The 13,957-nt window shown below is 43.9% G+C and overlaps 1 protein-coding gene across 2 annotated transcripts in view; it reads left to right on the top strand.

The window, feature by feature from the left end:
- The window catches only part of LOC113580665 (peroxidasin), a 39,903-nt gene extending 26,251 nt beyond the window's left edge, over window positions 1-13,652 (top strand). The window contains exons 13-24 of one of the 2 annotated variants that reach the window (XR_004776802.1): window positions 1,205-1,317; window positions 1,466-1,622; window positions 2,381-2,489; window positions 3,915-4,072; window positions 4,667-6,173; window positions 6,338-6,472; window positions 6,562-6,770; window positions 8,292-8,406; window positions 9,137-9,266; window positions 10,040-10,153; window positions 11,275-11,866; window positions 12,260-13,652. Coding sequence is in view for 1 of the 2 variants with exons in the window: in XM_027015356.2 (XP_026871157.2) it covers window positions 1,205-1,317; window positions 1,466-1,622; window positions 2,381-2,489; window positions 3,915-4,072; window positions 4,667-6,173; window positions 6,338-6,472; window positions 6,562-6,770; window positions 8,292-8,406; window positions 9,137-9,266; window positions 10,040-10,153; window positions 11,275-11,409 (2,882 nt within the window). In the remaining variant the exon portion in view is untranslated. Of the gene's footprint in view, window positions 1-1,204; window positions 1,318-1,465; window positions 1,623-2,380; window positions 2,490-3,914; window positions 4,073-4,666; window positions 6,174-6,337; window positions 6,473-6,561; window positions 6,771-8,291; window positions 8,407-9,136; window positions 9,267-10,039; window positions 10,154-11,274 lie in introns of both variants that reach the window. The other variant, XM_027015356.2, reaches the window with a different exon arrangement.
- The last annotated feature ends 305 nt before the right edge of the window (window positions 13,653-13,957 follow it).

Genomic DNA, 13,957 nt, shown 5'->3' with positions numbered 1-13,957 from the left:
AGAAGTGAAGGTTTCTCACATGCTTGAGAGGAAAGAACAGCTTCAATGTTTATGGAAAATTATAAAATAGATCTTTGGGAAATGCATGAGATTGACCTAAAACTGCTACCTAATTGCCGATCCCAAACCGTTACTGGTTTCTCACACATCTGATTAGAACTGATAAGGCATGTAGCTGTGCTTTGCAGCACTGCATTGGGCAAAGTTAACTTAAAACATGTCCAAGCTTCTGGACAGGCCCCACGTAAGCATGCTAAGGGCCTAGAAGTTTAAAAAAGAGAAAGAAAATGAAAAGAGTAGAATCAATAGAATACCACTTGAACCCATGACCTCCATAATCTTCAGACAGTCCTCAGAATGCAGGCTTTCATTTACAGAGCGGACTGAGGAAAGGAACGCTCCATGCGCACACTCTCCCACATCTGGGGCTCGGCCCTGGAGAGTGAGGGGGCTTTTAGCGCTTGCTGAGAAGGGAGGCAGGGAGTCGACCCCTCCAGCTAATTTGTCGCTTACACCCTGGGAGAGTGCAATTCTAACAACAGTGCCTTCATAAAGCTTCAATGACAGACATGTGGCAGAGTCACTCTGTGTGTCTTAAACCAACTCTTAACTGAAATTACAGGCTTGCAGAGCGGCCCAGGAAAAGCACGTGGCTTTGTAATTCCCACATGAGATGATGTTTTCCATGTAGTAATAGTTGTGGAACACTAACACCAAAGTGCGTGCTGCATAATGCCAGCTTTGTAAACCAGGGTGACAGCACCGCCCAATTTGGAGTTCCACTATTCAGGCAGGAAGTCCATACATTGCCAGGGAAGGATAGAGTTCACATTTACATGCATTTGAAGATGATTGTTGCTTCTTCTTTCTGCTGATTTGAAGTTGTAGAAGAAAAAAGTTACAGAGCGGGATGAACAGAAGGTTTACATACATTTCACACACATTGTGCTACTGTTACAGGTTCTTTTTGTCACAATCCAGATGAGTTTAATTCTGCTTAGTTGAGTGTATCCCTGATGATTTACACCTCTTCAGAGACACCTCATTCTTATGACCTAACTTATAAGAATCGAAATGGGCACCATCACCTGCTGTGATATGTACAGCTTCAGCCCAAGTGCTTTTTAAAAATGTGCGTGTGTTTGCTTGCTTGTTTGTTTGTTTTGCACTCTGTAATCATTAACACATGTTTTTAAATCATCAGTAACGCCTGTTTTCACAAATGCTCCAAGGGACATGACGGTGGAGTCTGGCACTGATGTCCAGATTCCCTGCAGTGCTCAGGGAGAGCCCACACCTGTACTCACCTGGAACAAGGTGACAGAGCTCACCCCATTGTCCAGACTCAGTGTCCTCCAGTGCTGCAGTGCTCACACAGCTGTGTTCTTAGTTCTAGCAGCGGCATGTTTTTAACAACTCTCTCTCTCTCTCTCTCTCTCTCTTTTTCTTTCTCTCCAACCTGCAGGATGGTGTTCAGGTCACTGAGAGTGGCAAGTTCCACATCAGTCCTGATGGCTATCTGGAGGTGCATGATGTGGGCCTTGCCGATCGGGGGCGTTATGAGTGTGTCGCTCGGAACTCCATTGGCTACTCCTCGGTTAGCATGGTGCTAACAGTGCAAGGTAGATCAAGAGTTGGCGCTGCCTTCCTGCCTCTAATGGTCCATTCACCTCCTGCGCCCTTCAGCTTCCCTTCAATCTGCCTACTAGTGGCATTTTCTTGGCCTGTTGGAACCATATTTGCACTTTGCATTAAGCATTTTAATCTACTGATTTCAAATTATGATGTTCATTTGAAATGAAGGATATTCGTAATGATAAACATTATTTCCAATCAAGTACAATGTGGTGCTAGCTATAAGACTGATCACTGACTGAACTTTATACTTTGTATATGTAGGGATACTTTGCTGCTTTACTCTTTTAAGTCCTTTTTAGTAACTCCTAAAAGAGTGATCTACTGTGTGGCTGCTTTCTTGACTGCTTTGGCACAGACCTGTGCTTTTAGGCCCATCCACTCTAAACCTGTTTTGTTAAATGGCTCTGTTAATGTCCTATTCTCCCAAGCTTGAGGTTATGAATAGACACATCAGGCTGTGGATCATACTAAGCCTCTCTTTAGGAGTCATTCATTACGTACCCCCTCCACTCCAAAAAAAAAAGAAAGACAGCAATTTTCTGTATGAAACCCTTCAAGATGTTTGATAGCAGCTTCTCTCTGTAATACGAGTGAACAATGCAGAAAAGTGTAAACAGGATTCATATTCTGCTTGTCTGTCACAGAGTACTCTTATCCAGTGCTTCTCATCTCCTCAGTCCATGAACACATATCTCCCCTCCTGTGCTTCTGAGTGTGGGTACATCTCTCCCTCTCTCTCCAGTCCCACCAGTGAGCAGGGAGGGTGATCCGTTTGTCTCCACATCTCTCCAAGAGGCCATCCACAGTGTGGACAGCGCGATAGACTCCACCAGGAGACGCCTCTTCAGTGGGTAAGCCCACAGCTCCAGCTACTGTCATGCGTCACTTAGACGTTTATTTAAAAAAAAAAAAATCTTCTGTCACACTAAGGTAAGGTAATACGTCAGGAATTTAGTGAGCCAGAGTGTGCCTTGGCTTAAGACACTTTCCACTGTCATGATTCCTGTCTAGTTACCGGAACGGAAAGCTTCAGCTCAGGCTCTGTCAACTGTGGCTGTGTGCTTGCTGTGTTAGGAAGCATGCCAGCTTTCACAGGATCATCGACAGTGTTTGTGTATATAAGGAAATGTCCGCTGAAGATTTGGTTCGGGGCTTTATTCCCAGGGAAGAAGGGTTGCCAAACTAACTGCCAAAGTAATAGAAACACTTGAGCACATGAGCAATGAAAGCAGGTGTATCAGTGCAGACTGCACTGCACAGGTTCCAGAATGAATAGCACACCTCCCTGCCGAACATATCCATAAAAGTCATGCTAAAGCCTGCAGTGAAATGCTCACTGTTGTTTATTTAGTACTTAGTGACAGAAATAACATTATTTCTGGTGTTTTAGATATATCCGTAAGAGTAACCTTTATTGGCTTTGTTTCACAGCACTGTATCTAGAGGGGATTAAATTGAACAGATCAAATGAACAGATCAGCAATTTAATATCTGAGTTTTTGGACTGCTCGACCATCATTTAGTGCACGTTTCAAAGAAACGCATCAAGTCTCCTGAATCAGAGCACTGCACACCATCAGCCTAACTTAACTTCAGCCGAAGTCTAACAGTCCAGAGCGCTGGTGATAGCTGTCTGGCGACTTGGTGTACTGGGGTGTCCGTTTGTTCTCCAGCTATAGGGACACACTGGTAGTGTGTGTGAAGTAAACGAATGCCAGGACCACTTTGGTGGACTACAGGGCTGGTGAATATCTTCATGGTGAGAGGGAGGGCTGGGCACAGACCAGCTCCACTTAGTTCCAATCAGCGCTAATGAACGCATGCTCACTAATAGCAAGCTTTCATTCAGTGGCAATCTATCACTTGTCGTTTAAACAAAGGACTGTGTGTGTGTGTGTGTGTGTGTGTGTGTGTGTGTGTGTGTGTGTGTGTGTGTGTGTGTGTGTGTTAATATACAATAAAATGGCCTGGAGCACATCTTATGAACAAAGGAGCATGTCTAAGTTTGATAACCACTATTAACGTGGTGATAAATGATATGTGATAAATAAATGATTCTGAATGGAAAAGGCTGGAGTTCTTCTTGATTGAGGGATTGCAATTTCACCAGTGAATTACAGTCGCGCTACAAAAACGTACAATCATGTCTGTGATGTCACCAGTGAATTACAATCAAGATTTTAAGGTGACAAAAATGTTAACATGCCTATGTAATGAAAAGGAATGTACTTTGTACTTTCTGTTGAAGTCTATGTTTTGTCGCCCTGTTTGGCCAGCTCGCCCCGCACGCCCGCTGAGCTGCTGGCGCTGTTCCGCTACCCGCGAGACCCCTACACCGTGGAGCAGGCCCGGGCAGGGGAGATCTTCGAGCAAACCCTCCTCCTCATTCAGGGCCATGTCAACCAAGGACTGATGGTGGACACCAATGGAACAGGTATAACAGACCGTTCCGAACTTTGTTAGGACCAAGTTTCTTTGGCTTTGGTTTGTTAAAAGAAACTGCAAAAATTCCATCTGCGATTTACCCTTGCACAGCAATTCAAATGTCTAGTTGTGCTTAAAAGAGCAGTGAGCCTGGAGTGTTTTGTTTTTTTTTAATGTCAGACTCTTTGGCCACTGGAGCGCTTTGTACTGTCAAGAAGAAGCCTCCCTGTTTTTATTACTCATGACACCAGCCAGACTATCATGGTCAGCAAGCAAGCACAGACATTTATGGTTCCTTAGTGCTGAAGAGCTGGGGCTTCAGTAACTTAGGTTATCATTTTACACATCATTTCGCACCTCTCAAATGCAGGTTATGAAAATGAAAGCAATAAAGCATTATTAGTAAGCTGAGTCTCCCCACAAGCAGACTGAACAAAGTAGTTAAGTTTTGTGGGGAGGGTCATTGTTAACCTCAGCTGACAGTTCACATCCATAGTTCATGTTTCCCTACTGGAGAACTTTCAGGTTGAAACATGGCGTTTCAAATGCATGTTACAGCTAGGGCAAATATGCTTAATTTTCATTCTTTTTTCCACATGACTAGCTTTCCGCTACAATGACCTGGTGTCACCACGCTTCTTGGAGATGATTGCTAACCTGTCGGGCTGCAAGACCCACCGCCGCATCAACAACTGCTCGGACATCTGCTTCCACCAGAAGTACCGCAGCCACGACGGCACCTGCAACAACCTGCAGCACCCAATGTGGGGTGCCTCGCTCACTGCCTTTGAGCGCCTGTTGAAGTCTGTTTACGACAACGGTTTCAACCTGCCACGTGGCACCACCAATAGGCGGCACAACGGCTACGCCCTGCCCCTGCCACGCTTGGTCTCCACCACCATGGTGGGCACGGACACCATTACGCCCGATGAGCGGTACACCCACATGCTGATGCAGTGGGGCCAGTTCCTGGACCATGACCTGGACTCAACGGTGGTGGCACTCAGCCAGTCGCGCTTCTCCGATGGGCAGCTGTGCACGGCAGTGTGCACCAATGACCCGCCCTGCTTCCCCGTAATGTTCCCGCCAGATGACCCGCGTGGGCGACGCAGTGGCAGCGCACGCTGCATGTTCTTCGTGCGCTCCAGCCCGGTGTGCGGGAGCGGGATGACCTCACTGCTCATGAACTCTGTGTACCCACGCGAGCAGATCAACCAGCTCACATCCTACATCGACGCCTCCAACGTGTACGGTAGCTCACAGCACGAGGCAGAAGAGGTCCGCGACCTGGCCGGCCACCGCGGCCTTTTGCGGCAGGGCATTGTCCAGCGCACGGGCAAGCCCTTGTTGCCCTTCGCCACGGGCCCACCCACTGAGTGCATGCGTGACGAAAACGAGAGCCCCATCCCGTGCTTCCTGGCCGGTGACCATCGCGCCAACGAGCAGCTGGCCCTCACTGCCATGCACACTGCGTGGATGCGTGAGCACAACCGCATCGCCGGCGAGCTCCTGCGCCTCAACCCGCACTGGGATGGCGACACCATCTATCACGAGGCGCGAAAGATCGTGGGCGCCCAGATGCAGCACATCACCTACAGCCACTGGCTGCCAAAGATCCTGGGCCAAGCAGGCATGAAGCTGCTGGGCGAATACCACGGCTACGACCCCAACGTCAACCCTGGCATCTTTAACGCCTTCGCCACCGCCGCATTCCGCTTCGGACACACCCTTATCAACCCCATCCTGTACCGGCTAGATGAGAACTTCCAACCCATTCAGCAGGGCCACATCCCGCTGCATAAGGCCTTCTTCTCACCCTTCCGCGTGGTGAACGAGGGTGGCATCGACCCACTCCTGCGTGGCCTGTTTGGCGTGGCGGGCAAGATGCGCGTGCCCACGCAGCTGCTGAACAAGGAGCTGACCGAGCGCCTGTTCTCCATGGCACACACGGTGGCCCTCGACCTCGCCGCTATGAACATCCAGAGGGGGCGTGACCATGGCATCCCTCCCTACAACGACTACAGGGTCTTCTGCAACCTCAGCTCTGCCCAGACATTCGATGACTTGAGGAACGAGATTCGCAGTCCCACCGTTCGGGAGAAGCTGCAGAGGTAAGTGAGTGATGGATTCAGCAGTATAGATGAAGATGGAGTCAGCTGTGTAGATGGAGATTGAGTCAGCTATGTAGATGACAGATGGAGTCTGCTGTGTGACCTGTTCACAATGAAGTATGTTTGAGTAGCTTCACTCCAAACTGTGTTCACACTGTTCCCAGGCTCTATGGAACACCCCTGAACATTGATCTGTTCCCCGCTCTAATGGCCGAGGACCTTGTCCCTGGTAGCAGACTGGGACCCACCCTCATGTGTCTGCTGACCACCCAGTTTAAACGAGTTAGAGATGGCGACAGGTGAACTCTCTTGACTACTGAATAAATCTCTTAGGCACAGCTGCATCTGTAAGAGAGGTTTCATACTGGCCCAATTGCTGTTTGTCAAGGTTCTGGTATGAGAACCCTGGCGTCTTTACCCCGGCTCAGTTGACACAGCTGAAGCAAGCGTCTCTCACTCGGGTGCTGTGTGACAATGGGGACAACATCACACGCACCCAGTCAGACGTCTTCAGTGTGGCAGAATTCCCCCATGGCTATGGAAGCTGTGATGATGTCCCCAAGATTGACCTGCGACTGTGGCAGGATTGCTGTGAAGGTATGGATGCTGCAGACTGCACAGACTGACGAGCACTTCCTGATATCGTGTGACCACTTTTTCCATGATTAGATATTAGTCATTGTGTAATGACTTCTCATAGGGGATCATATAGTCTTATTACAGAATTAAATGTTAGTTGTAATGATTAAAGCTGTCTAGTTAACGCCCCATGTTTCAAGTTACACTTGACAAAATATTGATCTAAGAATATCATCACATAGTGTTAGCAAAGCAGTGGGACTAGGCCAGAATTTGTAGCTGTGGATATAATACCATGTTTAGAATACCCTTAATTCTTTAAAAGGAAGTTTAATGTGGGTGCTTAGTATAATGAATGTGTGCATAAAGATTAGTTTCAATAATAAGTGCCATAGTTGTATTAAATGAGTCGTTTCCTTGAGCATAATTAAGTGTTTAAAATCCCTGTTAATTTTGGCTCCTTGTTAAATTTGGCAAATTTTGAGCATGAGTAATTACAGTTAATTAGCCAATTACCGTGCCATTACTGTAGTAGCTCCCAGCTACTACTCAGCCCTTCATACTCTCATTTAGACTGTTGCAGCACCCGATGGAACTGTCAGGTTTATTGCCAGATATGTTATGTGAGCATTTAAGATATGCTATATTTATTACATATGCCTTAATTGCATATGTCGAACTTTTTCAGGGTCATGAAGTAAATGAATTTGGTTATAAATCCAGTATTGGTTATGCAGATTAAAAATTCGAGTTCAAGCTTAAACATAGTTTAGCAAAGATGTTTTTCAATGAAGTGTTTCCCAGCAAAGACAAATACCAAGAATGGCAACTTCAAAAACATTTACTAATGCATTAATATGCTATGATTTAGTCAGATACATCATTTCGGATGTAGTCTAATTCACTTTATGGCACTTTAATCATACATGTCACTTTAATCATGGTCAACAAATAGTACTTGATTTATGTTTAAACATATAAATCCTCCTTTAATAGAGTCAATTATAGGAGGATTTGTTCTTTAACTTCAAAGATGACTTTAAATTTTGTCTTTTCTGTGTTAGTGGTCTAACTAAAGGACCTGTTGCTAACAGAAGGCTCTTTCATGTTCCACTTACATAAGTGCCTTTATTATGCTGATCTGTTCAGACAAGCTCCTTTGTATGGGTGTACCATGTTAAAGCAGTGGCTACATACTCACAAGCTTTGTGTAGATGATGGACAGATCTTATACATGCAGAACACCCTTAAAGGACATTTGAAGATCTGCACCCAATGATTTCAAATGATTTCTCTATCCCCTGGTTTGAGTACAGTGTGGGCAGTGTTGCCAGTTCTTTTAAGTTCAGTCAAATTACCTCCACAGACTCACCTTTGAGCAAAAGAGCTGTACTGGTAGTTGGTGTTCTGGATAAGAAATGCTGTTGTGGGTTTTTGTTGTTGTTGTTGAGAATTGACATATCCTGTATGTCTGATGTTACATACGAGGAGTGTTGTTTTTTTCCTGCTCTCAAAATACAACTATGGTTAAACCCACAGACTGCCGCACCAAAGGTCAGTTCAATGCCCTGTCCTACCACTTTAGAGGTCGCAGGTCAGTGGATCATAGCTACACAGGAGAGCAACCTTCTAAAAAGCTCAAGGATGATTACAGGTAAATCTCAGTTTGTACTTTTACTCCAAGTAAGGTAACTGCTCAGAATGACCCTTGATGTTGGTTTTTAACATTTCAGTCGCATTAGGTCACCTCTCTAAACCTGCCTATTATCTATTTAAAAAATATCTTGAATAAAATGTGTGATAAGCTTATGTTGTCACTGAAAAACAAGTGCACACCTGTATATGTAGATTAGACCTCCTGCAAGGTTTTACTGCCTGATTACTGGCTGGTTGGCCTGCTGTTCTCTAAGTGAGCTTCAGATAAAAATGCAGCAACCACATCAGTACCAGGAAAAGAAAATCATAGCACACTATGGTCATGTAGTTTACACTGACTCAGCCATTTCCACTAAAAGAGGCAGGGTTCCTGCTAGTCCCTAAGATCACCTGCCACTTTATCACCTTTAATCGTATATACTTCCTAAACACCAACCCACTTTTTTACAAATCATTAGGTTTGCAAGCTTTCTAAGTTCTTTTAAATCCAGATTTAAAAATATACTTACTTTTTTAAGATGGTCTATGGTATTTATGGCTTTTAAATAATTTTTATATGTATTTCTTTGTAGTATTGTGTTATTAATATATCGTATACTTAAATGTGTAATTTTGCATATGTAAAGCACTTTGAGATAATGGAACTAAAATGAAAAAACTCACAAAGCTGTTGTTATCTATAACAACATCTATAATGCTATCTAAAATGAATATATGTTGTTTTTCAGCTTTGTTAGTGACGACAGCACATTTGTGAATGTAACTCTCTCATCGAAGTCGAGCACTGAATCCTCCCTAAATGAGTTCCAGGACTTTGTTGTGGACATGCAGAAGACCATCTCTAGTTTACGAAAGCAGGTAATACTGACCCACCTGTCCCACAGTGGGGTTCTCTTTAAGCCTTTATGATAAACACATGCCTTCCTGCTTGAGCTGCTTCATAACAAGCAATAGCAGTCAGTGTGTGCTCAACTATTGTACAGTGATTTCTATACATCTAGACCCAAATCCTAATTTACTACATCTCTTTCTGCATAGCAGCAAGCATATGTCAGAACATAAAATGAGGTTTAATTGGGAAACCATGCCAATTTAGAATTGCGTCAAATCTGAATGCTCTAGAGAGTAGATGTCATTGGTGCTGTTTGAACTGAAATAGGATATCCATATCTGTATCAGATAATACACATTTGCAGAGTTTAAGATGAGTTGGTCCGTGCTGTAGGCAAATCTACATTCCAAACACATGGCTTTAATTAAGGCATCAGAGATTTAATACATCTGTAACTTACAGCACAGCCTTAAACATCAGCGACTAGGGACTTCAAAAATATTATTTTTATTTTCAGCCTTTTAACCAAAGACATATACAGTGATTTGCCTTAACTTTTCTCCTCTGCCACTTCGGCTTGGACTCAGGGAAATTGCATACAGATGTTTTTTTTCTGCTCTGAGCACCAGTAACTCAAGCACAAATAATGACTGGATCAGTCAGCACTGCCCGGCCACATCCCGAAGCAGCTGTTTAATGGAGCCAGATGTCCCCAGTGCTGATTCTGTGACCAGCTCCAAAACAAGGGGCGGTGGCAAGGTAGTGCGCTTCACTGTGCCACATGGCCTCTACCCCACAGATCCAGAGACTTGAAAGCCGTCTGAGTGAGGCAGGCTGCACTGACGATGAGGGTCGGCAGCGGGCAGACGGCGCCAACTGGAGGAAGGACCCCTGTACCACCTGCAAGTGCAGAGTATGTAGGCAACCCTCCCTGCATGCATCACACCTCTGAGAATCTAGTCATTAAAATGTCAGACTGTCAGTGGTCATTAAATGACAGAGGTCATTTAACAGCGTGTCTGTTATTAGCTTTGTGTACTTTACATATTCTGGCAATGAGGCATTTCACTGAATATTCCTAGGTTCAGCCAGTCTTGTCGTTCAACAGCAGAGCCAGTGTTTATGGGCCACCATGTGACATTGAGGACAGGATAAGAAGCACTAATGACCTGTACCTGTGGAAGGGCATGTAAAAGGCTAGGTCTGCTTCAGCTAATTGGATTAATCAGGTGTCTGTCAGGAAAATAACAGACACCACTGTGACATCAGACAAAGCAAACACCACCATGGGGCATTATGGTGTTGTCCTGAAATTTCCAGGTTTAAAATGTGCACCATTCGTAAAAGAAAAAGGCATTAAATGTATTTAGTTTTGCATGTATTTGAAACAAACACTCCCCTTCCCCAAATTAGTGAGATGATACTTTTTCAGTAGTGCTTGTTGCCTGGAATCTGAGTCACAGACATATGTCATAAATCAGATATGACTCAGCCAACTTAAAAAAACAAAAATTAAAAAAAATTGGGGACCATCCCCTGAGATATGTCCTAGCCCACTCTGCCTTTCTACTAGGAGTTTATCTTGCAGCAGACACACCAAATGCCATTGGCTCAGTGGAGCTTTTATCTTCCCATGCCAGCCTCCTGCCAGCCTCACACTGGTGTGTTTCGGACTGGGTAGCAGCCTTCTCCCTGTCTGGCACACACTCTCACTTTTGTTCTCTGCTCCCGGCAAGGAGTTAGACCAGCGTGCCAAGCGACATTCTTTTCAACTGGTGCCCAAACGATTCTTCACCTTTTCCCTTGTCAGTTTCTCCCCGAATAACTTGTATCTTTGTCTCATCGCTAAGACAAGCAGAAGTTTTGTCTGGCTTTACTTGGCTGTAAAATCTGCTCATTATATCCTCTCAGGAATAACAGTAAAGAAGGCAGTGGCACATAATGACTGGGAAAAGAATCACATTAAGTTTTGTCTTTGCCCCCACACACCATCGCCTTCACCCCCAACCTTCTCCCCCTTCCTCGTGCCTACAGGAGGCCCAAGTGACATGCTTCGTGGAGAAGTGTCCCCTGGCTGCATGTCCCACCCCTGAGACACTGAAAGGTGCTTGCTGTCCTGTGTGCCTTGACCAGCCATCGAAACAGCAGGCCACAACACACAATGTATAACCTCAGGACCCCCACAAAAGCATCCTAGAGAGACCCAACTGACACCGGCCATCCCTTGCGGCCCACCATATGCAAACACCGCCTTTTCTTTTTTGTTGTTGTTGTTGGGTTTTTTGTTTGTTTGTTTGTTTGTTTGTTTGTTTTCTTTTGTTTTTCCTCCTAGTTCACCAGACATGGCTTCAGCTCTGATAAATGCAGAGAAGTTGCCATATTATCAGCCTTTAATATAACGGATGGATGAATGGATGAAGAGGGACTGCATTGAGGATGCTTTATTCCTCCATCAGGCCTGAACGAAGGGACCAGAGACCTGTAGCAGCCAGCAGAAGTGTTGGCCTGACAGATGCTACCCTAATGCATGCACTGAAGAGGAGAGGATTACATTGCAAAACAAGATTGAAATGGATCCTACAGATAAACCATTATCAGCCATGTAGTCTCTAAAAAGCATTCTCAGGTTAGTGATGCCAGATAAATGGTGCTACTTCCCTTACGTTAATGACACATATTTAGTTTAATCATCCTTAAAAGTATTGTTTTGTACCTTTTCAATGTTTTTTACACATAAAGTAAAATGTTATTTACACTCATTATGTGCCATTATGTGCCTCAGTGTGTTCCTAGTTTTATATTTACTCAGAAGACATTGTATATTAAAAAAAGATTGAAATGTGTTACTCCAGCTTTTATTAAATGATTATGGTGCTTTATATCATTTATTGAATATATACGTATTACACATACCACCCACTTTGTATCAGCCTCTTGTATGTGAAGATAATGTGAAAATCTTATGGGGGAAAAAATGTAATTGAAGAAAGTCTACTGATCACCAAATGTTCATTTTCAGATATCATCTGGCATGTGCTGGTTGACATCAGGCATTTTTTCCTGACAATAAAAGAGGGCTTACAAGGGCTTAAGGTGTGGCAGTTGAAATAAAGATCTATTTGTAGCCCTTTGTTGTCTAATTGAACTTACATCATGTTCTTACATTGGTAGTTAAAAAATGCTCTCTGACATCTTGCTGTGCTATCCAGCATAGTCTTTCTGGTCTATTCCAGAAAGATATGATTTCCTGTTTGAATAGGCTCTCTCAGCACTGTTGAAGAAGGACGTTAACCACACAGGGCCTGGTCTCTATGCGGCACAAGGCTCACACACTCTTGTCAACATTGTTAGTTGTCCAAAGTTATTTTAGTGGTTTGCCTTTTGCTTTTCCTGGAGACATAGCTCCACCCCCTTGCTACCCCATCCACCCTCAGCTCCACCCCCCTGCCAAACCAGGGCCACGGAGAAGTCTGTTACATTTCACTGTACCATTAAAAGTTTCCTTAAAGAAATAGAGGATTATGCAAGCGTATGGTGGCCTGAAAGAATATGGATCAATTCTCGTGTTCTCTCCCCTTCTCTCTCTCTGTCTTTAATCTCACACTCTAATCACATGTACCGTGACTTGCAGACATTTTTCATTGTCTCTACTGCTGCCTTGTCTTTGGATATTAAGAACATTTCGTTGTGGTCTCCAGAGTTTTCAAGTGGCATGTGAACAATGCCGATGTCACATTTGTGAGAATGATGCTCTCTGACCTCATAATCAAAAAGCCATATGGAAGAGTAGGGAGGGAGAGATATCAGGAAAAAAGTGTGTTTTTCCTTTTTTTAAGTAATATAACCCATAAAAATATCTGAGAATCAAAGATTTACTCACAGGCACATAAACAGACCACACTCACTTAAGTTTGCAGTTCTGCTATACCACTGTCTTGTGCATTATTTGTGTTTGTTTTTGGTGTTGTTTTTTACTTAGTTTGTTTTGTTTTTTTGTCCCTGCTTGGGGACAAAAATTAACAAGATAATACGATTGAGAGTGTGTAACTGTATTACTGGCACAGCTTTACATCCAAGCAGCTTTGCTTTAGTTCATGTTTATGTGTTTTGGTTTTTTGTATGATTGGTTGATGGTTCTTCCTTCTAGCCCCCAACTATTGGGTCAAAATATCTGTTCATCTGGGTCCCTATGGACCCAACCTCCAATGTAATGTTGCCCTGCAGCCTGCTCTCTGTACTCTGCCTCAGTCTGGACCGGTTTTCCATGCAATGCCCCACAAGGCTGACAAAACTGAAGCAAGTACTCTGAGAGATTTGCCTGATATGTTGTATTGTATTTCTGCCAAAGACTGTTTGCACTGTATTATTGTATGCCTCTCAACAGTAATAAAAAGAACAGACATTTTATTTGACATTAAAAACATGTAATTGTGTAAAACACACTTTGATCACTTTGGTCAAAAGTAAATAAAATCAATCCTACGGACATTTTTCTTAAAATGGTGGAAGCTAAACTAAAGTTTATTTCTCAATTTTTGTTTCAGGACGTTTGTTTGTTTGCACACAACACGTGAAGGAAGAGGGCAGTACCGACCCCCTCATATCGCTACTGTTTAACTGACTTAAATATGAACATGTTCACCCTCCCCAAATTTCATTATAGTGTCCAGGAAAAGGCTGTTAAGGCTGTTCTGTGTGTCTCATTTACTGATGCATT

Source organism: Electrophorus electricus, chromosome 13 (assembly GCF_013358815.1).
Source record: "Electrophorus electricus isolate fEleEle1 chromosome 13, fEleEle1.pri, whole genome shotgun sequence".
Taxonomy (NCBI): domain Eukaryota; kingdom Metazoa; phylum Chordata; class Actinopteri; order Gymnotiformes; family Gymnotidae; genus Electrophorus; species Electrophorus electricus.
This window is presented reverse-complemented; position numbering and strand designations above follow the sequence as displayed.